Consider the following 25,797-nt stretch of genomic DNA (forward strand, 5'->3'; position numbering starts at 1 on the left):
CTATAGAATCACCGTTTTCATATGGCCTTAAGTTCATAAAACAATTGGATCCTGGGCCTTAATGGAAGCTACAGCTACATTACTGCAGTACATATCTGTTCTAAGTACTAGTATTTAGCAAATTATATAGCAGACCGAACTTGAACTTCAATGGGACATTTATTAAGCTAACTTGGCAAAACTTGTAACAGGTTGTCGTTTGTAAAAACTGCTATGACTGCAAAAAGCCACTGTAACTAATAAACCAGTATTTCACACTTCATCAAAAACAGCCCAGCACCACTTGCACTGCTCTCCCTCCCTCATCCCCACTATGCCAACAATCTGCAGCGCTGACACGCACTGACTCATAGGTAAGAGTGCCACCTACCGAAAAACCTACCACTATAAGCAATTCTGTACGTACAAGATGTGTATGCAAATCGTCCTAATCACACTAACTTAACAGATGGAAGAATGATGCGCAATGCTCTAAATTCAATAATCAGAATGTAAGTATTATTATTATTGTTGTTGTTGTTGTTGTTGCTGTTATCTTTTATTTTTCTGTTCATTAAAATTTTCCATAATGGCTGTGGACGTATTTTCCTGCAGTAAGATAAAATGTTTACACCTAGAGAAAAATTACCAAAATACATCCTGGTAAAGTGCACAGTCTGGAAGTATTTCAGAGATGTCTCCTGTTTATGCTGCCTTAAACCTTATCCAGTAGACACTTTAACAGACATAGGTGACACAATGTAACAACAAATGACGCAGACAACACATGAAGTACGACAGCATCTGAAATGTGGTTGTCTTCTACACTCACATTAACATGTGCAGCAAGCTATACATGTATGGTACGGTAACACAATGTTGAATTACATTCTCATGAGCCAAAATAAGGTCCTAGGCACTTTGTGTTAAAGTTTAAATATGAATACAAACGTGCTCACTTTCCTCCTTTTTACTTATTAGTAGTTTCATTTAATTTTAACTTAAAATAATATTAAATAGACTAATGCATAAAAAGCTCTATTTACTCCAGAAAATTTTTCACTGTGTAAAAAGTTGTGCAATAAATTTGGGCTTCATTTTGTCTTCCAGAATCACAGCAAATCCTCTCTGGTGGATGTTAATGAAACAACTGCTGTAGAATGATGGCAACTTCTGGCAGATGGTGTCAACCCTGACTGAATTACCTTGCTTTGGTGACCAATCAGACCAATACAATAAGACTCTCTCTTCTCCTTAATACAGCTCATTAAATATAAATAACTGCCTTAAAGTTTTAAAATGCATATTCTAAATCAGAATAAGTTAACACAGTTTAAAAAACACTGCTTCCATATAATGCATGTGTTTCATTACTTGCGTAACCTTTAAAAGGGCATTACTGACTAGTTGAAGAATGGCATGCTCTTGCAATTATTGTCCTTGCAAGTTTTTCTGTGAAAATACTGCTGATTTAAGGTGTATCACCGTATACTCAGGAATCACACAACAGTACATTTTAGAACACCTGGGATTCACCTGCATTGTCACCAATAACCCCAACCTTGGGACACCTTGCACCTTCAGAGTGCTGTGCTACTGGTACTTCTGGAAGTAAAACATCCCATGGAAAAATCACTTTGTTTTCTCATGTGGCCAGTCAAAAATAACCAAGCATTCCTGTGAGCTCTTCCTTCGGGAGAAGGGCAAGTGTAACATCGACAGCGGTGGCAGATGGTAGCAGTACACTTGCCTTTTGTTTTCTGCCTCCTACAGTAAGGGATGGGACAATGGGATGGGAAAAGAGACCATACTGCAACGTCCTCAGCCAAAGCAAGCAGCCCTGTTCTGCACAAGAAGTCTTACCAAAGTAGGCATAGCACTAAACATCTGGGCACAAGTACATTACGGCTCTATCTTAAACTGCTGTTAAAAACATACATACCTATAACTAAATACATCTATTTTCTTTCATTTAATATTAAGGCATCAGGTCTCTTTAGTACCTTTTAAATCACATCAAATTAAATGTAGCATAAGACGTAGGGGGCTTTTTATGCAAATATGTATGGATTCTACCTAGTGACTAATTTCTGAATCATTTTAGCAACTACCTCTAGTTTGACAGGAAGGAGTAGGTACTAAGAAACATGGGTATCTCTGGTTAATGCTGATTCTCCCTCACAGATTCATTCTCACATGTATTTTTGTGCACCTATAAACCGAACATTTTACATGTTTGTACATCTTGCAAGTATGTGGATACCACAGCACTGCAGAAGAAACTGGGCTTCCACCCAAGCTTAAGAATAGGGAAAGTTACCAGCAAGTTATGAAAACCTTTAATGCCAAGGGAAGCAAGCACCACATCAATAATTGTACACACAGAGAGACACAACCAGCCTGCTGCTCTGGGGGGGCACTGGGCCATTGTCCCCAGATGTGTCCAGCTGTGTCCAGCTGTGCCCACATCCCCCTCCCACACCGTTGTGCCTGTACAAGGAGCAGGGAACAGGGACACACCTACTGCTTTATTTCTGAGGACCATGGTGCCAAAGAGGTGTGTGCGGGGGGATAAGGAAGCTGGGGTTGCCCCAGCTTCTTCTCCTGGGCACTTACAACCCCTTTATTCCTTCTCGTCAAATTAAGGTAAGGGCTTACATCAAAGGACAAAAACCCGCGGTGAACGCATCTCCCCGCAGCAGCAGCATCTCCCCGCAAGCAAATGCAAAGCGTGAGACCCCTCCCCGCCTTTGCCAAGGCTCGCTATGCTGCCACAGAATTTATGCATCCTTCCTACCAAAACAAAAAATCACATCTCCCAGAGAAGAAAGACCCTTGGCTAAAAATTCAACTTCTTTACAGGATAGCTGTAAGTTGGGATAAAAGGGAGAAAACACAAGCATGCACGTACGCAGACGCGATGAGGAACAAAGAAACAGAAAGCTGAGGTGCAAACAGAGAACGGCAAGGGACTTTTCGCCTTTTCTTTTCAGCCGAAGACGAGCAGGAGGCGGGGCGGGGGAACCACAACCCAGGGTCTCGGCGTGGGAGCGGGGCTTCCAGCAGAGGGGTCCCAGGAGCCGAGGGGATGCCCCCAGGAGCGCCCAAGTTACGCGCGGCTCCCAGGCAAACTTCGGGGAGGGAGGCGCTCGCCTCGGGAGGGCTCCAAGGGGCTGCAAACGGGACCCGGCGGCCGCAGCCCTCAGCCCACCACCACCTCCCCTCCCGGCCGTCGGGGAGCAGCCGCGGCCAGGTAAGCACCCTCCGGGCTGCCCCCCGGCCACCCCCCGTCCACCTCGCCCCCGGCCCAGCGGCGGCAGCACCGCGGGTCTGCGGTGGGCGGCCGGGGGGCGCCGGGGGAGGACCCAAGGCAGCGACACCGCCCCGCCGCCCCCTCGGGGACCGCATTTACCCGGCGAGCGGTGCCTCCTGGCGCTCCTCGGTCCGCGCTATTTCTTTCGTCTTGTAGAAGATGAGGAGGAGACTTATGGTGCACACAGTCCACCTCTTCCTGACTGAACGCATGTCTTCTGCGAAGCGCGGTCCCCCTCCCCCTTTTTCCTTTGTTTGTCAGGGGTGTGCGGAAAACAACTCCACGCGCGGCACAATTTGACAAAAAGACAGTAATATTTTTCTTTTCAGAAAAATTAAAAAAAAAAAAAAAAGAAAATAATAATAATAAAAAGAAAAAGACAAAACGCAGGCGGGATCAGACGCCGGGGGTTGTTTGGCGTTTAGTTTGTCTTTTCTTTCCCCCTTCCCTCCCCTGCCCGCCAGCCAAGCTGGCAGGCGGCGGCTCGCTTCCCTCGGCCCGGTGGGGACTAGTCCGTGTGCCACCTCTCCGCTCCTCCTCCTCCTCCTCTTCCTCTTCTTCTTCTTCCTCCTCCTCTTCTTTCTCTTCCTCCTCCTCCTCGCTCGGCTCCGGCTCCGCAGCGGCCCCGCTACGATCGCGGCGGCGGCCCGGGGGCGACGCTGGCGCCTCCCTCCCCGCGGCGGGGCGGTGGCGGCGGGTGGAGCGCGACCAATGGGCGCCGCACGGGGGCGGGCACCCAGCGCCGCCGGCGGGACACGGCAGGGGGGCACCCACACCACGGACCCCACACCTCAGACCCCACACCCTGGACCCCAGACTCAGACCCTGGACCCCGGCTCCCGAAGGTGGCGCCGCGGGATTGGGACCTGGGGGGGTCTCGGCTCACGGGGAGCATCCCCCGGGACCGGGCCGGCCGCCCGCCCCCACCTCTCCCGCCGTAGCCCCTCTGTATTTGGGAGGGAACGACTTTCTGCCCTGGAACGCGTTGCACCCCGTCCGCCGCTGTGTTTCGGAAAGTTTCAGCACAACCGCCGCCGCCGCTCGCGATGCAATCGCAAAGAAAGTGTACGCTTCCTTTTCTCCTGAGGATGGGGGTTTTGTGTTCTGCTGCTGTTTTGCTCTGGGTTTCTTTGTTTCTTTTTTTAACTCCTCTCTCCCGATGCACGCGGGAGGTTTTTCCCAGCCTCGCAGCACCAGGACGGGCTGCGGCGTGGGCAGGAGGATAGGGGAGGCGTGCAGCAGTGACCGTGGAGGCTGGTCCGGGAGCCTGGCCCCCTGCGCCCCGGCGACCCTTTTCAGACCATTTTCAGCCATCATCCACATTGTTGTGACTTGCCAGCTTTTGCTGGGACGATTTCTCTGAAACTCAACCCCTCAAAAAAAAAAAAAAAAAAAAAAAAAAAAAAAAGGACTTTCAAATGCATAATGCAACGTGAAAGAGAAATCGTGAGCTATATCCCCTTTTTCTCAGTATCATTTCACCCTTTTAAAAGTGACTGGGCTGTCCTGCACCATCCTTATTCGGTGTGACAGGGATCTGCCTACAGCACTTAAGTCTGCATTTATGGAGCAAGCTTCAATAGAAACATTCACTCTTCTCCCACAAGGATCCAGGAAGGTTTTGTGACAAATATAGTGTGACCCTTCTCCTCTTAACTTAAGGGAGCTACCCACATGTGGGATGACAGAACCTTCCCTGTGTGTATGTAGTCTGAAATGCTGTCTCCAGAACTGTTTAAGATCAGATATTTCACAGCAAGAAGCAAGCAAATTTGGAGATTAGTAGGGATTTTTCTTACCCAAGAGAATATTCACTCACAGGCATTTAAAGTGAAGAAATGTTTTGGGAAGTCCTTGAGAATGTCAGGGCTGGTAGTAGTTTTGATGCCTTAAAAATCAATTTCTTTAGTATGAAAGGTTTAATTCAGCTTCAGTGGAAAGGAAACTTTGCAACTTCCTTTCATACAAGCCAGATGAAGCTATGTTTTCTGTGCTCTTCTCTGCTGTAGCTCTGATAACCTAGTCTCAGAAAGTGACCTCAACAGCATTAGCAGCAAAAGGAGGAAAAACCCTTTCTATCTTTTAGTAGTGTGAACTTCAAATTTCACTTGGTATGATTGGCATTAGAAAATTTCTAGAAAAACAAATAGGTTCAATGCAAAATCCTATCTTGACACAGTTGTAAAAACTGTATCTCTTGTTAGGCATGAAAGCTAGGGTTACATCAGTCCTGTCAGCCTTGTTGAATACTTGTAATACTCTTTTTCATACTTTACATTATTTTTACATTGTTTTTGTAGTTAGATTGGCTCATCAGCAACAGATACCACAATGCATACAGAAGATCCCAAATTCTCTCATCTTCAGCGGTGGTTTTACTCAGTACCACAACCACCAATGGCAGCTTACAATATCACCATTAGCCACAGCCATTCTTGGTTTTGTGCCAGGCCATGTGCATATTCAGAAAGTAACATGCCTTCTGCTTCCATGCTTTCAGCTGCACATTCTGCCCCCTTAAGGTTAAGACCTGGCTCCCCTGACTTCACCCCACACTGATCTTCACCCCACACAAAGGTTGGCCTACTTGCGTCCAAGAGGATTTAAAACTAATGGGGATGGGTGCCACGAGGAAAATCTCTGATCAGCAGTGCACTTTTCTGTCTGCGCTTCACCTGCTTGCAACCAGCCTTCCTATAACCCATCTCCACCATTTGAAGAGGCCAAAAATGTTGACTTCAGACTGACTCTACATCCAGGGAGCCACAATAGTCTCATCCAGGAAAGAGGACTGTTTTTTTTATTGTGGTTTTGGTATGTTCTCTTGCTCTTTTTGTTGTTGTTGTTGTTGTTGTTGTTGTATGTTTATTTATTTATTTACTTACTAATATATATGTGCTTTTAAATACCATTATGAGTACTGTGTGATCCTCCCAGCACTCCTGAGGAATCTGTCTAATATTCTGGCTATAAGCCATGAACCATCAAGTATCCAATACTTTTATTCACTTATTAAAAGGTAAAACTATTTGTTTATACTTTAGTGAGAATAGATATTGAGAAAAAAAAAAAAAAAAAAAAAAACTTTCACAGAATTACAGAATGGCTGGGGTTAGAAGGGACCTCTGAAGATCATCTAGTCCAACCCCACTGCTGACCAGGATCACCTAGAGCACGTTGTGTGGGATGGCATCCAGGCAGGTTGTGAAGAGAAGAGAAGGCAGGTTGTGAACAGAAGGTTATCCTTCCCTCCAGAGAAGGAGACTTCGCAGCCTCTGTTGCCAACCTGTTCCAGTGCTCTGTCACTCTCACAGTAAAGAAATGTCCCCTCATATTCAGCTGGAACCTCCTGTGCTTCAGTTTTTGCCCATTGCTTCTTGTCCTCTCACTGGATACAACTGAAAAGAATCTGGTTCCATCCTCTTGACACCCTCCCTCCAGATATTTATTGATGAGATCTTCCATCAGTCTTTCCCAAGGCATACTTTAATAATGAGTTCTGTAAGTATGATGAATAACTTTTTGATACAGGTGCTAAGGGAGATGACAAGGAAGGATGCCCTCCTTGCTCTGTTTTTAAACACAGTTAGTTTTTTGTAAGCATAGTGGAATTCATGATTGTTAGCTGTTTTGGCCACAGTGATCATGGAACTGTTGAGTTTAATGTCTTTGACTGTATGAGAAAATTGTCAAAGAACTACTAGATTTTGGGAGAACAGACTGTAGGTTGCTCAAGAAACTAGTAAGGCCCCCTAAATGTATTCGGGTCTGTAGATGCTGATCACTTTTTAAGAGCACAGGAGTAGGCAATTCCATTGTGTCAGAAGTCAAGCAAATGGGACAGATGGCCAGTTGCCTGAATGGGATCTCATCCTGGAATGCTGGGTGGAAAAATGTATTGGGTTTATGTGGCAAGGCTTTGGTACTGGGAAGTTCCGGGGTGGCCTCTGTGAAAAGAATCCAGAAGCTGCCCCATATTAGATAAGGGCCAGTTGCAGCCAGTTCCAACGGGGACCTGCTGCTGCTTTGAGCAGGATAAATAAGTGATGTTGTTTGTGCATCTGTGGAAGCAGATTTAAGAAAGGGAAAAAAAAATAAATATAAAAAAAACCTGCTGGGCAACAGGAGCTGGGAGAGCGAGGTGTGAGTAGTGAGACCCAGCCTTGCAGACCCCCAGGTGAGTGCAGCAGGAGGCCAGGAGGTGCTGCAGGCAGGCAACAGCAGTTCCCCTGCAGCCTGTGCATGGAGAGGCCCCTGGTGGAGCAGGCTGTCCCCCTGCAGCCCATGGGTCCCACATGGAGCAGATCTCCACGCTGCAGCCCCCCCATGGGTGGAGGAGCCCCCGGTGGAGCAGGTGGATGTGGCCTGGAGGAGGCTGCGGCCCATGGAGAGCCCCTGCAGGAGCAGGCCCTGGGCTGGAGCTGCAGCCCGTGGAGAGGAGCCCACGCAGGAGCAGGGGATCTGGGGGGAGCTGCCCCCACAGCTATCTGTGGAGGACCCATGCTGGAGCAAAAAGCTCCTAGGGAATGGACCCCGTGGTACAGAGTCATGTGGAAGCAGTTCATGAAGAGCTGCTGCCTGTGGGCAGCCCCCACAGGCTCAGTTCGGGAAGGACAGCATCCCGTGGGAGGGACCCCATGTGGAGCAGGGGCAGGGAGTGACTGTGAAGGAGCAGTGGAGACCAAGCAGAGACGAAGCACAAGGGATTGACCTCAAGCCCTCTTCCCCCATTCCCCTGTGCTGCCTGAGGGAAGCATTTGGAAGAGGGTGGATGGGGGGAAGATGTTTTTTATTTCTTTCATTTCCCACTTTTCTAGCTTTTTAGTAATTGGCAATACATTATGTAAATCTCGCTATGCTGAGTCTGTTTTACCCATGACTATAATTGTTGAGTGATCTCCCTGTCCTTATCTCAACCCTTGAGCTCTTTTCATCCTGTCTTCTCCCCCTTTCTCTTTGAAGGGAGGGAGTGAAAGAGCAGCTGTGGTGGAGCTTGGCTGCCCATCTGAGTAAAACCACCACAAACAGGAAAGAGTATGAATTTTGAAAGCAAGATCAGGCTGCACAAGAGGACTACAACGATGCTGTTGACATTGTTGGGAGAAAATTTGCAAGGCCAAAGCTAAACGAGAGTTGAAGCTGGCCAGTATGATGGGGGACAACAAAAAATGGCTTTTTTTAAAGTATGTTAGCAGTAAAAGGAGCACCAGAGATAATATTGGTCTGTTATTTGACGAGGTTAGTCATCTCACAAATAGAGATATAGACAAAGCAGAGATGTTTAATTCCTTCTTCACCTCTGTTTTAACATCTATGATGGACCCTGGGATTCCCAGAGCCCTGAGTTGGAGGACTGTGACCACAGGAACAATAAGCTCCCAGCCAACTCTGAACTTGTGTGGGATATGCTGCTCCAGCTGGATGCACGTAAATCCATGGGGCCCACTGGAATTCATCCCACAGCATTGAAAGAGCTGTTTGATGTCATCATGAGACCTTTCTCAATTATAAAGGATAGGCTGCACCGATGGGCTGAGGTCAACTGCATGAAGTTTAACAAGGCCAAGTGCTGGGTCCTGCACCTGGGGTGCAATAACCCCAAGCAGAGCTACAGGCTGGGAGATGAGTGGTTGGAGAGCTGCCAGGCAGAGAAGGACCTGGGAGTGATGGTGGACAGTCGGCTGAATATGAGCCAGCAGTGTGCTCAGGTGGCCAAGAAGGCCAACGGCATCCTGGCTTGCATAAGAAACAGTGTGACCAGCAGGGCTAGGGAGGTGATCGTCCCCCTGTACTCGGCTCTGGTGAGGCCGCACCTTGAGTACTGTGTTCAGTTTTGGGCCCCTCGCTACAAGAAGGACATGGAGGTGCTTGAGCGGGTGCAGAGAAGGGCGACAAAGCTGGTGAGGGGTCTGCAGAACAAGTCCTATGAGGAGCGGCTGAGGGAGCTGGGCTTGCTCAGCCTGGAGAAAAGGAGGCTCAGGGGTGACCTTATTGCTCTCTACGGATACCTCAAAGGAGGCTGTAGTGAGGTGGGGGCTGGTCTGTTCTCCCATGTGCCTGGTGACAGGACGAGGGGGAATGGGCTAAAGTTGTGCCAGGGGAGTTTTAGGTTAGATGTTAGGAAGAACTTCTTTACTGAAAGGGTTGTGAGGCATTGGAACAGGCTGCCCGGGGAAGTGGTGGAGTCACCATCCCTGGAAGTCTTCAAAAGACGTTTAGATGTAGAGCTTAGGGATATGGTTTAGTGGGGACTGTTAGTGTTAGGTCAGAGGTTGGACTCGATCTTGAGGTCTCTTCCAAGCTAGAAATTCTGTGATTCTGTGATAATGATCTTGGAAATCTGGAGAGGTCCCAGTTGAATGGAAGTTGACTAATGTAGTCACAGTTTTCAAGAAAGGCAAGAAAGAAGACCCTGGTAATTACAGACTTGTCAGTCTCACTTCAGTGCCCGGTAAAGTGATGGAGAAGATTATTCTGTGAGCTATGGAAAAACACTTGAAAGACAACACAGTCATTGGCCGCAGCCAACACAGGTTCATGAGAGACAAGTACTGTTTAACAATTTAATTTCATTTTATGGTAAGCTGCCCATCTAGTTGACCAAAGGAAACTGGTAAATGCTATCTTTTTGGAATTCAGCAAAATTTTTATACTGTTTCTTACAGTATCCTTCTGGACAAAATGTCTGGCATGCAGCTGGACAAGTGCATAATATGATATGTGAACAATTGGTTGATGGGTTGGGCTCAAAGATTGCAGTAAATGAGGTTACATCAGGCTGGCAGCCAGTCATGAATGGGGTTCCCCAGGGTTCCGTTTTGGGGACTGTACTCTTCAATGTTTTTATAAATGATCGGGATACAGGACTAAAATGCATACTCAGTTTGCAGATGATACTAAATTAGGAAGAGCTGTTGACTCCATCAAGGGTAGAGAGGCCTTGCAGAGAGATCTTGACAGTCTAAAGGGATGGGAAATCACCAAACGTGAATTTTAACAAGAGCAAGTGCTGGATTCTGAACCTTGGAAAGGGAAACCCTGGTTATACATACAGACTGGGGAATGAGAGGCTGGAGATCAGCCCCACAGGAAGTAATCTGTGGGTTTTGGTTGACGGCAAGTTGAACATGAGTCAGCAGTGTGTCCTGGCAGCCAAAAGGGCCAACCACACCCTGAGGTGCATCAAACATGTCATAGCTAGCTGGTCAAAAGAAGTGATACTTCCTGCTCTGGTATGCACTGTTGCAGCCTCACCTCAAGTACTGGGTGCTATTTTGTGCGCCACAATATAAGAGGGACACAAAACTATTAGAGAGTGTCCCAAAGAAGGCTACAGAGTTGGAGAAGGTTCAGAGGGAAAGATGGAGTGGATGCCCTTGTTCAGCCCAGAGCAGAGGACACTGCGGGGAGGCCTCATGGTGGCCTGCAGCTTCCTCATGAGGGGAACAGAGGGGCAGGCGCTGAGCTCTGCTCTCTGGGGACAGCGACAGGACCCGAAGGAATGGCATGGAGCTGGGACAGAGGAGGATCAGGCTGGGGGTTAGAGAAAGGTTCTGCACCCAGAGGGTGGTCAGGCACTGGGACAGTGGTCATGGCACCGAGCCTGAAAGAGTTCAAGAAGCATTTGGACAATTCTTTCAGATGTATGGTCTGATTTTTTGTATGGTTTTGTGTGGAGCCTGGAGTTGGCCTCGATGATCCTTGTGGTTCCCTTCCAACTCAGGTTATTCTATGATATTGTGATACCCTCCTAATATACCTTTATCCTTCAGCTCTTACATATATTAAGTAGCAGGCAGAGGTATATAGCGTACAGATATATTATATATATGTAACATAATTGGGCCAGGTGGTGCATTTCATTTGCAATGACAAAGTTTATTACAATACAAAATGAGTTTACCATATAAAGAATTTAAACATTCATGTCTAGCACTTCACCAATTCCTTTAATTACCTTTCTTTAATGTATCATCAACAGCACTTCATAACTCTAACAAGCTATCTAAATTATGCCTTGAAATGCTTTCCTCTTTCTCATACAATCTAATGATATTTAAATAATGAATAGAGTTTATATCAAATAGTATGGTTTATTTTATATGAATTAAAAGAGTGGTTTAGCTCTGTGGACCCAGAAACATGTTCAGTAAATCCTATTTCATGGCAGCTGGTGATGACAGAAAAATTTCTTTCATGAAGACTACTGGAGGAGCAAAAATGTGAATAATACAAATAATCATGCATTTAAGCATTTCAAATTTCAGACTGCTAGTTAGTTCCTACGGCAAAGAGTTCTTGAAAAGGCTGCATTTCATGTTGAAAAAAGTAGCTCAAGACTTGAGACATTTACATTCACTGAAACATATTACCATATAAAGCCTTTTTTGCATTAAGACTATCTCATGTTGAATATGGGTGCCCAGAAAATATCTTCTGAATTAATTCTGTCCTCATTAACACTGAGGATAGAGATATACTAAAAGAGATTGCCTGGGAAAGCTATAACATTTTTGTCATTGGATGTCTTTTGGACCAAGTTACACAAATATCTGGATTCTTAACTCATGATGGAAGTACAGATGATGCAACATTTTCAGGTCCCTTCTAACTACTCTGTGTGTGTGTGTGTGTGACTCTAATGTAAATCTCCTCAAATTACAGTAAGTATACGTATCTGATTCTTGTTTAATAGCTTCCTACAGAATACTTAATATTGTAGCAAGGTCATGTCCATGCTTCTATTTCAGGAATACGCTTTATTCTTGCTTTTGCTTAACAAATTTAAACTCTGCTTTATGCAACATGCTTAATAGTATCAACTATTCAAGTTTTGTTGTATAAAAGAAACATCATTTAAAACACCAAATGATTCTTTATCATACTTTTAAGTAAAACTGGTACTTAGATCTGTTTTCATGCAAACATCAATATCCTTAAATATTTCCATTCATGGCTAAAGCAAAGATACCAGACATCCCCATTGTTTGCTTAAGATAATGTGCACAAAACACTAATACTGTGCAAAAGAAATACTCTTACAGACAAACTATGAATATCTTCTGTGCCTCTATTTGTCACTATCCATACATGCTTTTGTTAAGATGTCTTTCTCTTTGAAATGTAATCTACTTGCTATTATACTAGAAACATAGTCTTATATCACATTTTAAGCATTACTAGTATTGCAAATAGCAGCATTTCAAATACATCAGTTTTATAATGCAATAGCTTTCCTATGTGCTGTAGAATTAAAGATGAACCAGTAAGCATTTTGGTATTGTAAACTGCATTTATTCCACTGTCTAAGATTCAAAGTTTGGGTTAGGGATGCTTAAATTTCTCATGATGTTCAAAGACACTAAAAGCAGGTCAGAATCTGTATTCAAATTCATTGCTACTTTTGTTCTTGTGACTAACATGCAATGACGACTTACTGTTTGCAATTGCTTTACAAAACAACTGCAGGATCAATAGTGTAGAGACAGTTGCAATAAGCTTACATGAATCTCTGAGCAGTGTCTTTGTGTGTGTGATAGGAAGATAACTTCTTTCTAGAAAAAATGCTACAGTAGGTCCTTAGATAGTGTTAGAACTAAATCCCAATTAAGACATATTCTCTGTTTTACATTATTTCTGCAGTCATGTATTTAACCCATGCAGAAGGTCCCCAGCTGAATTTGCAGTGTAACAGCAAGGAAGGATGTTTAATTTAGGGGTACACACTACTGTAGTTATTGCATTGCAGACTTCCCTGATCCAGACACAGTTTTTTACAGTTGTGAAATATAAACTAGATTAATATTCAAGAAGAGTGATCATGCAGAGAGAGGTCAACCTAAAACAGGACATTGTCAGTTGTCATGATCTCCTCATTTCCTTTGTGACATGGGATGTTGCGAATGTCCCATAGACCTTCGTATAAATATGCAAATTTTCTACTAATTCATAGTGTCTGTCAGCTACTATGCCTTTCAGGAAGGCTAAAAACACACTGCTTTAAATCAAAATGACCATCATATTCCTAGAGGCTATATGCATGAAATTCAATAATGATGAGCACTACTACCCATATTTTGTTTTCAGTGAGACTCAAGACAGTCTGCCTTCAGGGAAAATGATCATCCTGTATTTTTTATAATTGGGATGAACAGAAAAAAAAAAAAGGAAGCAGAAATAAGGATTAGAGAACACTTGGAAACTAATAGAAGAAAATGGGAGAAAGGAAATAGATACAGAAGAAGGATGGGGATGGAGAGATTAATCATTCTGGAACTGTCAGAGAAGGAAACTGTTATGTATCTAGTTCAATGAAAAAGAAGGAAGAACAAAAGCAGAGACTAGAGAAGGGACAAGAAACCACCTTAATGCAGGAGGATGATTAACTCATTCATATTGAAGAAACTGAGGTAAGAAATACTTATGGTTTTGTCTGTCTTTTGCCTTTATTCATCCTTCCTGTGCTAGCCAAAGAAAAAAATAATTTTTAAAAGGAAGACTAACAGTTGTCTGCTTTGCTTGAAGGTACCTGCACCTGTGCTCAAACCCCAAGTTCACTTCACCAGTTTGATAATATTCTGCTTTGGATCAGCAAGGAGACTGCTGTTTACTTAAAATTTTCTTTTTTGTTAAATGAATGAAAGTCAAAAAAAAATCTGGTCATATGTGCATGCTTGCAGATTAGCAACCTGTAAATAATAAACACAATTTAAATGTAAATTTTTACAACTCCAGTAAGAACTCCCATCTCTGATTACACTAACCTCCAACTCCTTTCTTCATAAAGGGAACGGGACACATTTTCTGTCAACGCTAAACCTAGGCCCAGGGTTTAAGTATTCCCAGGTCAGACTGTGAGAGTTAATCAGTAAAACCTTCATTAGTCCAGCCCCTCTGAGACTTTCCTTAGGAGTCATGGGAAATTAGTGATACTTTAAAAAGACTGCAAACACCTTCTTATGATGCTAATTGACCTGTTCATATTGCAGAAGAGAAGTTGAAGAAGGATCACTGACAAACCTTAGCATTGGGGTAGCCCTGCTCATGCATACAATAAAGCCTGGGTCCAAACTGTCTCCAGATCATCTCTAACTCAGCTGAACTGAGTCAACTCAATGTCCTCAGATAAATGATCTCAGTAGAGGCTAAAATGACATGGGACAGGAAGACCCATGTGAGAAGAACCCAAATTATCTTAATTGTAATTAAGACATGTTCAAAAGCCAGCAACCAGAATACTCACAGAATCACAGAATCACAGAATTTCTAGCTTGGAAGAGACCTCAATAATCATCGAATCCAACCTCTGACCTAACACTAACAATCCCAACTAAACCATATCCCTAAGCTCTACATCTAAACGTCTTTTAAAGACTTCCAGGGATGGTGACTCCACCACTTCCCTGGGCAGCCTGTTCCAATGTTTAACAACCCTTTCGGTAAAGAAGTTCTTCCTAACATCTAACCTAAAACTCCCCTGGCACAACTTTAGCCCATTCCCCCTCATCCTGTCACCAGGCACATGGGAGAACAGACCAGCCCCCACCTCACTACAGCCTCCTTTGAGGTACCTGTAGAGAACGATAAGGTCGCCCCTGAGCCTCCTTTTCTCCAGGCTGAACAAGCCCAGCTCCCTCAGCCGCTCCTCATAGGACTTGTTCTGCAGACGCCTCACCAGCTTTGTCGCCCTTCTCTGGACCCGCTCAAGCACCTCGATGTCCTTCTTGTAGCGAGGGGCCCAAAACTGAAAACAGTACTCGAGGTGCGGCCTCACCAGAGCCGAGTACAGGGGGACGATCACCTCCCTAGCCCTGCTGGTCACACTGTTTCTTATGCAAGCCAGGATGCCGTTGGCCTTCTTGGCCACCTGAGCACACTGCTGGCTCATATTCAGCTGACTATCAACTCCTCTGTTGTCACAGCAGAAATCAAGTTTAAGGAACTACCTGAAACAGATAATAATTCTAGCTTTACATCTATTAATGTAGAGGATGCTTGGTGGAAATTATTTGGTCTGTTTGTTTGTTTTGGGGTTTTGTTTGGTTGGTTGGTTTGGTTTTGCAAATGGGTAATCACAATTAGAAAAGCAAGGGAGATATAGTATTAAATAAATTTTATATAGTATTAAATAAATTTTTCATTCATTTGAAAAGCTATGCTTTATTTTCATTGATTTATAATATTCCTTAACTCATTACTACATGCAGAGCGATATGTTTCCAAAACAAATCGTAGAGAATATATAAATGAGAGATTGCTGTATGAATTTTCCATGTCTGAGAAATGGAAAAAAAAAATCTCTTTCTGAGAAGCTATATGGTACATGGATTTGTAAGGTTCTACTATATTTTAATAACTATGAATGATCTCCTAGTGAGAACCATCATTTTACTAATAGTTCCCAACAGGATATCCACCTAGGCACTGTAGATTTGGAGGTAGAGATGGAAGCTTTTGTTTGAATTCAAACCACAGCAGGAGCCATTCATTCTTTAGAAACTAATTCCCATTTTTATTATCGCTATTTTTAATTTTGCTTAATTTAATGGTGGTTAAAATGTATAGATACTACAAAATTGCCTGACTTTTCTTGCTTTGTGTTAGGAAAAAAAAAAAAAAATCACACAAAAGAGCTTCCCATATGCCTTAAGCTATATTTTCTTACTTATCTCTGTTTGACAGCAACACTTTGAGGCATTTGCTGAGATCAAGACTATGGCTTGTTGTGAATTTTTCTCCGTTTTTTCCCCCCTCTAATTGGAAAACTAATTCAACAACACTTTGTGGCATCTTTATAAGTTTCAACAAAAGGAAACTTGGTATATACAAAACTGAATTTCTGGTTGGTGGGTGAGGTTACAACTACAAGTAATTTCATCTGTTCTGCACTCACCCAGCATACAAAAGATTTGGACTCAAATCCTCCATCTGAGAAGGTTTTCTGGCTTGTATGTGCAGTTGAATGAGCAACCCCTTTTTCTTGACAGGTAAGCTACCTCAAAATGATCTTGTATTCACTGGTGATAAGAGTGCCTGTGCAAACAGTTACTGTATAACATCCAACAGACAATGCAAGTTCGCAGTACATCTTTTCCTGTGGTAACCTGTTGGTGAAGCTGTAGTCTCAGCTTGTGTTGCTGTGATTGAGTTTATTTTTTTCAAGGTAGTTTTTGATGACAGTTTCAAAGTTTGAGTGGGAGAAGAAGGAAGAGAAACTCCATAGCCTCATGCTTAAGGAAGGGCAAAACTGCTGGTCTATCACACTCTAAGTAAGATTTTTAAGCAGTGGCTTAGGAAGGGCAAGTTTCTCTCTCTAAAGGGCATTAATATCATAATAGCCTCTCTCATTTTTTATTTTTTTTTTATTTTTTTTTTTCCTTCCCCTTTCTATTTTATTTCTCTGCACACTGGAATTTAGCATTCCAGCAATAGAAAATCAGGGTATTAGGTATTTAAATTCCCAAAGGATAGGCAAATATTCAAAAATTACAGTTCACATAGGAGAGACTGATGCTGACTGGGGCAGGAAAAACACACAATGTAATGCAATTTTCCTTTTGCCACCCAGATCAGTGGTAATGCATGAAGCAAATCTAAGGTTTAGTTTCTGACTCTGCTGAAGAAAATGCTAAAATGTTCATTGACTTCAGCAGGGTTAGGATATCACTTCAGCTCTCCTGCCTTCGAGCCCTATATTCAAAATATGAACCCACTAAATATAACAAAAACATGTCATGAAAGATAACTAATTTAACTAAAGTACATTTCATTAAATATTATCTCTCAGGCTGAAAAAATAAAAATAAAAGTCAAAAAACACAAACATATCCCATAGAAATTGCATTAATAATCTAATACTATTAGTTGTAACCTGCTCAAAGATGGTGTAGAGGATTTATTTTTTTTTTTCCCATATTTTGATGACTCAGGAAAAGCATACAAAATCTTAACTGGTCACAGTTATAGAAGTCCTTTAAAAGCTTTTCAATTTTAAGACTTCTTCATCTGAAGAAAATGTAAGCACTGTATCAACTTCAGAGACATTTTCTCTTGACTTTTAAAAATATGATTTGCATTAAATAAAATGCAGAGGAGTTTTTAGTTTTGCTTAGAATACTTTAAGTTTTAGTGCTCTTAAAAACAAATTATGTCACAAAACCAAATATAACTATGTTTGATGGAAGTAAAGAGCATAGTAAATATTTTTATAGTTCAGAGAAATGTTATGGAAAGAAAATTTGATTTACCAAGCTTATAACAGACTGTGAACTTTAACATTAATGCTAAAGGAATGTTTGATTTTGAAATCCCTGTTTCAGCCCTTCCTGAAAAAGATCATTGTCTGAAGAAAAAGAACATATACATAGATATATATATGCACACACACAGACACACACACACGAAGTGCAGTAAACCACAGAATGTAAAAATACTCTAATTACAGAGAGAGACAAATGTACATTCAAAGTGCTTAAACAGGAAATTACCACCTATCTGGGCAGCATTTTGACAAATGGTTTTTATATGTCTATTTCAGCTGATTGAATAGTTGAATAGGGGTAAAGTCTCTCTTGGGCCTAGGCTAGACAAAAGTAGATAATTAATATAGATTTGTGCCATAAACAAATCATTTGAAATGCTTTTGCTCAGCTTCTGTGAAGTACTGTTGTCTAGTTGTGTGCTCCCTGTTGAGAATTTCCACAATGCATATCACAGATGTGCCATGTCTAGGTCTGTGCTTCCTCTCCACCTCCTTGCCTCAAAAAACAAAACAAAGCAAAACAAAACAAAACAAAAAAGAGCATGCAAAGCAAAGAGAAAAGGACACAGAACAGAGCTGTAGTGTGCTATGTCAGTCCTCCCCTGGCAGCTGAATTTGTTCTGGGGCCAGTTTCTACCAGTCCGAAGTCTGATATGGAGCACAGGCATATTCTGTTCTCAGTTTCAAGGAGGAGATTGGGAAGCCCTTTTGGCAATAATAGTAGTTTTTGATGAGTTCCAGGTGGTGCTGGCTTCCCCAAAAATAGATAGCTTGCAGATTTTATAGTATGATACAAGAGTCTTCCTCCATTTGAGAGTATTGACCCCCAGCACCTGTGATGTATTACCTGGTTTTGATCACACCATTGCAAAGCAGCACCTTTCTCAGAGTTTCCCTGGAAAACTTAGTGCAGGATGTAGTTTGAATCTAAGACTCCTCCAAGCATTTCTGTCAGCATCTCGGATTATGAAGATTTGAGGGGTGCATCTCACAATGCAGCATTACTAGGGTGATGATTTTAGAACTGAGAATGAAGAAAAATATGTGCTTATTGGTAAGCAACTTTGACAGTCAGCAAGCAAGTTGGTGACAAATGAGCTCAGGCTTGCTTCAAAAAATCCCTTTTCCTTGTTAGGTTAATTTTTAATCTGAGAATCTGTGCTATTCTGTTTTATTGCCCAAAACACAAATTGAGGAAATGGAATCTTGTGCTGTTATATGTTCAAAGACTTGTTTCTTTGCTGAAAGATTCTACACCACACAAATGATTTTTTTTTTTTTTTTTTTTTTTTTTTTCCCCGAAGGATACATCTTTTCCTGAAGACCACCAGTGTTTTTGGGTTTGTATAAAGAACATTTTCTCTGTTTGATTTTGTGTTGTTTCCTCATTCTTCCACACCATCCCTCTCTCCCCTCTCACCCTGCCTCACCTCCACAGCACTGCCTGTTTATTTTGCTTTGTCTGCTTTATGACACTGGAAGTTTTTCTGATTGGACTGTGTGTCACTAACTTACATTCAGCTTTAGATTCTACCTTACTGAGCACTCCCTTAACACTGGGAAATGTGTTCAAACTCCTGAAAGATGGATTTGATCCCTTACTCTTCAAGGAAAGTAGCATTTTCATAAGGTAAAGCTTTTAAAGCTTTTAAAACCATGCTGAATAACTTTGCTTAGCAGTACAGTGCTCTGTTGAAGCACATCTCATTCTTATATTCACCAGGAGAGGAAAGTAGAAGTAAAAATCTTACATTTAAGCTTGCTCTGCAGATGTTCTCTTTACACACACTGTACATGCTCTATGGGTGCTGAACAGCTCATGCAAACCCTGCCGCAATTCTTGCATCTTTTTTACCGGTTGCCAGGTAATGCCCTGTCTTCTGCTTGTTATCACAGTATGTATCTTCATCTTCTTTATTTACATTCTGGATTAAGGTTTTATTATTTTAGGCAATTTGAATTTGCAATCACTGTATTAAAGTACAGTTTATTCTTATCTCCATTTTTTTTTTGTCCTTGGTACAGTAAGTCTTGGGGCATTAATCTTTCTGTTGTAAGGGGTTGTTCCATATTACAGCTACTATTATCTTTCTCTTAAGAAAGACTCATTTTAATCAATCAAGACTGGAAGACTTACTCCTCCGTAGTTTCAATTCTTCATGACTTTGCAGTTGAAAACTACTACATCAGCATGTTCCAATTCCATATTAACTAAAGCTGATCTCTGATTTCTGTCTCAGGTCTTTAAAGAACATTAACTGAAGCACAGCCACGTCAGCCGGTCCCCTACAATCACAATTAACTCTGCTGTACTGAATACCTCTCCTTCCAGCCGCTCCATTTCTACTCCACTTCCTTTTCTGTAGGCAATCAGTCCTCACCTGTAGCCCCAGGCTGCTCTGACTTTTCATGCAGTGACAAGTCGCTCTGAACACATGGTGATGATGTCCTTCCTCAGGGAATCTGTATCTGAGATGTGAAAACAATTTAAAACTAGAGCTCCCAGTTGAAGCCTTTATACAGTTGGTCTTCTCAGATGTATAAATGAAGTTGAAATGGGAGTTGAGGTTTCACAGCAACAGCTGAAGTGAATATCTGGGCTTCTCCTGTGTTTTGTTTTGTTTTGTTTTCCTATAAATAAATAAATAAATAAATAAATTGGAAGGTGGATATGTAAATTCATCTCCTTGATCTTTTAAACTTACTGACATCCTTGAACACATGGCTGCCAATATGGCAGCCTTTTGGATGACTTTCTTTCCAAGCTTCTGGACTGTTCAGCTAAGGAGGTGTGTAAGAGCAGATGTTAAAACCAGTAGTTTTCAGTAACACTGGTAACAACTGGTAACATCTGATGCCACTAGGCATCTGATAGGGACCAGACAATTAGATTTTTTTCCCCTTGACTTTTGTATGTCATGTTTTTATTACATGGCTTGAGAAAGTAAATAATAATAATAATCATTATTAATAAAAAAGTAATAAATCAGCAAAAGTGAAGTAAAGCCTCCACAATCCTTCCTACCTCTCAGTCTGAGTCTCTGTAAAGCTTTTGTTTTCTTCTCTAAGCAAATCACAGCATAGAGAAATCAGATGTGTGAAATTCTCCTCATCTGAAAGATTCAAGAAGCTATGATGTATTCCACCAGGATCAGGAAAAGCTGTTAGTTCATGTTATTCAGAATTTAATAACTCTTTGATTCATGCTTGAAAGGATGGTTTGGGACAAATAGCACAATGCCCTGTGAAACTGCAGGCCCATGTTTTGACAGGCCTGTAATAAAGCTAGGTCATATGTCTGTGAATATTCCAGCCAGAAAATACTCAGTGGCCACATTAGATATAACATAAAAGGACATATTAGAAAGGAGGTGTTCCCTGCAAAGCTCAAGGAAAACCTTTGGAGTCAGTGAAAACTCTATTTCACAAGCGTTTTTGTTAGCATACAGAAAAAGAAAAAAAAAATGAACCTATTTAAAAACATTTAAATTTTAAAATTTATAAATCTGCACCTATTTAAAACATATATCACAGAAGAAATATACATCAATAAATCACTGACTGAAATAAGCTGTCTGCAATAAATGTTTTCTTATAGGAACATGCCAAGGTGTGCAGGACAAGAGACAATAGATCACACGATCAATAACAGCAGCAACAATGACAATGTGCTTTTTACATTAAAATAAATAAATAAATAAACAAAATTTCTGATGAAAGAAACAATATGTGTTGATGCAGATTCTGTTGTTTGTCAGACTCTTTAACATATAATTTTCAGACATACAAGTGTACGTTATAAAATTAGCTCATATATTACATCAGGCTAAACAAAAAAAAACCAAACACACATGTTTTGAAATATATATTTTGGCATTTGAAGCAAGACCATCCACTAGACAATGCTCAGTCAAAAACAGAAAATTGAGATATTCATTTTCCAAAATATTTAAAGGAAAAAAATAATCAAAACAAACAAACAAACAAACAAAACACCTTCTCCTTAATTTAAAGCATATGTGTTGTCCTAAGATGGTAGTATGCATGTACATGAGTCCATTTTCAGAAATTCCTGACTCAGTCGGGGTACTTAGAGAAAAGATTTTAAGTTCTTTTTCCAGATGCATTTTACTATTTGGTTGTAGGCTGAGCTGTTTTATTACACAGTACTTCAGAATGTTTTAACGTTTTAGGCAAAATAAACTCGATTTGCTAGAACAGAGTCCATTCAAATCATTTTTACCTTTAGCAAATCAGTTTGCCTCATAAAGGATTGAGGACAATGTACAATTTGTAAAGAACTTCTATTTTAGGAAATATCCTATGCTAAATTAATGTAACTAAGTTACATTTGGCCCATCTGAAAAATATAATCCATTCTCCCACTAAATAAGATTTTTATATATATGAAAGCACAGATTTACCATTGTTCAACATTTGATCAAATTGTTTTTTTTTTAATCTGAGCAGTAACTGAATCTACAAAAGCTGACAATGAATACTGACAGAATGATACCCTGACTGAGTCCATGTTCTCACCTTCTGTTTTAGGGTTCTCAGGGGAGAATCTGAAGGAATTTTAGACTAATGACAAATGATTTAAAATAAAATAATAAGGGCAAAAAACACTTAAGGCAAAAATAATAAGGCAAAAAAAAAATAAAATAAAAAATACTGCTCCCCTGCAGACAAGCAATGCCTATTAAAGAATTTTTTTAAAAAAGGTTTTCTGATGACTGGCTTTATGGAAGCACTTACTTATCTCTAGGCATAAGATTAACAGTGTATTTACAAACATTAAAACATTTATCAGACACTACAGTTAGATTTTGAATACTAACCAGTGCTTGCAAGCATGTTATATGGATTGATTCACATATCAATATCAAGAATTTTTTGCTGTTTATGGTTGGACTATGATCGGTATGCTAGCTGCTGTCTTCCCTTACAGTTCTAAGTGGTACATGAGGTACATCTTCAGAGAGGACTCCACCACACTTTGGAGGCAGCAGGAAAAATCAGACTAAAATCATCTTCAGAAGACAATGTCTTGCACATGAATTCCTCAAGATCTGTGGCTGGGTTGTAAAATAGCAAGAGCATAGAAGGAGATAACACCAACCACTACACTGCAGTATGTACTGCAGGACTGTATTTCCCTTGTGTTATTTCAGAAATCACATTCATAATAATTTGCTTATGTTTTGGATAATGCCTTCTTTTTGATCATGAAAATATTGGAAGGATTTCAGACTAAAGCCCCCTGTTTATGATACCGCCTAGTTCTTACAGTTATTATTTGCATGTTTCTATATTTTCTTCAGATTCATTCTACTTTTTGGGTACATTTAAGAACAGATGGAGAGGCTTCTGAAATGGCATAGTTATATTCATAATATAAAATTAGAAATAGGGTGCATATGTGGACTAATATTTATAGAAATAAATACAGATTAAGGAGCAGTGCCAAATACAGGAAGATTTTTGAGTCTGTTAAAATCCATAATCAAGTTTTGTGTTTGAAAACTAAACTACATTAAAGTAGACAGGCGACTGCAGTCATCACATATTATTTTCAGAGGCTGCACTTTCTAAGTATTTAAAGGATAAGAGTCACTCTCACACGCTCACTCTCACATGAGATCCTATCTTACCTACAAGGAAAATTTTAACAAGGTGTTGAATTAATCCACTGAGAAGTCAAAGCACCAAACAAGAGCAGCACAGAGGCAGCACTACAGAAACTGGCTCCTAGCATGTGATTCTCAAAGGGCAGAATCCATTCATATTCAATTTGGATTTTATCTTAAGCATCTACTGATCAACTCTGTTCACCTTACTGGGACATGATGTGGAGTTTGGGACCTAGGTTAAAGGCTGAAGTGTGAGTAATGTTCTGTAGTTATGCTGTTGCTATCTTAATTTCAGCAAAACTTCTGCTAATGAGGAAACTCAATACAAATGCTATAGCTTTTTATATGATCACATATTATATTTGTATTAATCTAACTGTAGCTTCAAAAGATAAAAAATGCAAAAGTACACTGGACATGTTGCTGAGATAAGATGTTTCTCAAATCCAACACATCATTTCATTTGAACAATTTCCAAGAAAGGATGCTCCAAGGATAAGTGTTGTGTCAGACCTTAAAAATCAAAAGAAATAACTTACTTCCTAGTATGTGAATGCACTACAACCCCGTCTGTTAAATGTTCCTAAGCTTTGAGTTAATTTTAAAGTGTAGAGGAGGTGCCTAGTAGCCCCAGCTTCAAATAGAGTTCAAAAATAATGTTTGAACATTTAAATGTTTGGAATCTTCTGCTAAAAGTAAGATTTAAATCCTGTTGCATTTCTATTCCATGTATCCATTTTTTTAAATCAATTCCTAAAGCATTTTGTTTTCTTGTTAAGTAGTATGTTGTTTATATTTAATATGTTAGAATTGACTGATTGCATAATTTTTTGCTTTTCTGCTTTCTAGCCCTAATTTAGAGAATCACTTGTGTGACAATTTTCTGAACAAGGATGTTCTTTTCAGTTAAGATTATAAAAAAAATAAAAGTTTGTTTATTGAATGGTTAAATTATTTTAAGCTATCTAAATAAAAACTATTTAAAAGTTTCAAATATAAATACCTAAATGTCTTCTATCCATGTACTATTTTTTTTCGACTGATAATGATAAATTGACATGTTGATAAATTGAAACTTAAAATTATAAATTATACTGATACACACAAAGATTATGGACATCTGTAAACGACATTCTGACAGTACACTTTGAAGTAGTAAAACAGGCAAAGGAGAAAGGTTTCTCATTCCATTTGTCATCCTCAGTTGTCTAATAACTGCAAGAAGAAACCCTATACCATTTTTTCTATCACAGAATCACTGGACTGATGAGACATCTGGTAGGTATCCATCCAGATAGTACTGAGTTCTTGATGTTCAAAAAGAAAACAGAAGGAAAAAAAAAAAAAAAAAAAAGTATTATATACCCTCGGGTTCACTAGTAAACTTCAACTGCTATGTAAATTTCAAATTAAGTTCAATTTCTATTTTTTTTATAATAAAAATTATTTCTGATGCCATATGTCCTGTAAGTTACTCCTTCTTTCATGTACTACTGTAAGTTTTTTCTTTCCTTTGTGTAAATCTGAAAATACGACAACATGCATACACATTGACAAATGGAACAAAAGGGTTGTTTTAAACCTTAGCTGAGTGTCAGAAATAAAGTTAGCAATGACATTTAAACCATGAAGTCTATTTTCAGTGAAAGAAAAAAAAATCTCTTGCTGTAGAGTTAAAAAACTATCACTTTGGCTAAGATATAAGTAAAATAGGCCAATCCTTTTAGAATTCATCAGAGTCTCAATTATTCCTAGCTGTTATTATAATAAGCACTCAAATGGCATACCCGCTAAAGAAGGAATAACACCTATTTTTGGAACTATTTTGTCTCTCATTTATGTGAAAATAATTCCAACTTTTCTGAATTTATTTCTGGAATTATAACATTACTGAAACACTGTGAGAGTGACACAGAGTCAGGACCAGAAGCATATAAGCATATAAGACAACCACAGCAAACTTACAAACAGATTGATTCAGCTTCTAGAGCCAGTCTCTTCTGGTTACCATCCCTACCGCTACAAAGTTTGTCTCTACATGACCTACTCTGAATGTGAGATGTAGTCAGATCTTTAAATATCAACCCCAGCCAATCCAAATGCATCTAGCTTACCCAAAATAGTCTTTTGTATCTCCTTTTCCTGTTCAAGGCAGGGATCTGACTCTTTTGTCTCTGATGGAATTTGTCCTATACACTTGCACACAGTTAAAAAATGGAAACACATAGTCACCACACAAAAGCCATTAGCATTGGGTTGTATTAAAAACATATAAATACCTGTGCTATTCTGCTGCTGGTAGCTCCCTTTGAAATATGGCAGATACTTACCAGCCTCTGGTTTTTTTTTTTTTTTTTTTTTCCTTTTTTTTTCTTCCCTCTAGTAACAGGGAAATTAAGGTTTGTAGAGAGTCTTGCCACTAATGAGCACTCTAGAAAAATGGTGATTTGTCATTATTATGCCATCACTTACCAAGCTAACTGTCTATAAAGTGATATTTTAAAATTTGTAATAATCCTTTTTATGTATGTTATACAATTCTCATTTTAAAAACTTCATTTACTTCCATGACAATGAAGTATAAAAAGATTGAATGCAGTAAAACATCTGCT

The 25,797-nt window shown here is 40.5% G+C and overlaps 1 protein-coding gene and 1 long non-coding RNA gene across 2 annotated transcripts in view; one reads left to right on the forward strand and one right to left on the reverse strand.

Annotated features, from left to right (window-relative positions):
* The window catches only part of ST8SIA4 (ST8 alpha-N-acetyl-neuraminide alpha-2,8-sialyltransferase 4), a 62,346-nt gene extending 58,402 nt beyond the window's left edge, over nt 1-3,944 (reverse strand). Inside the window, exon 1 of the mRNA XM_082783168.1 lies at nt 3,392-3,944. Coding sequence (XP_082639294.1) covers nt 3,392-3,504 — 113 coding nt within the window. The 5' untranslated portion in view covers nt 3,505-3,944. The remainder of the gene's footprint in view (nt 1-3,391) is intronic.
* A 12,254-nt stretch (nt 3,945-16,198) lies between these two features.
* Nucleotides 16,199-20,095, forward strand: LOC309889930. Its single transcript, XR_014319347.1, has 3 exons — nt 16,199-16,278; nt 18,857-18,892; nt 19,793-20,095. It is a non-coding gene; the product is annotated as an uncharacterized lncRNA (long non-coding RNA).
* Nucleotides 20,096-25,797: the final 5,702 nt, after the last annotated feature.

This window comes from Aythya marila, assembly GCF_965140915.1.
Source record: "Aythya marila genome assembly, chromosome: Z".
NCBI lineage: Eukaryota > Metazoa > Chordata > Aves > Anseriformes > Anatidae > Aythya > Aythya marila.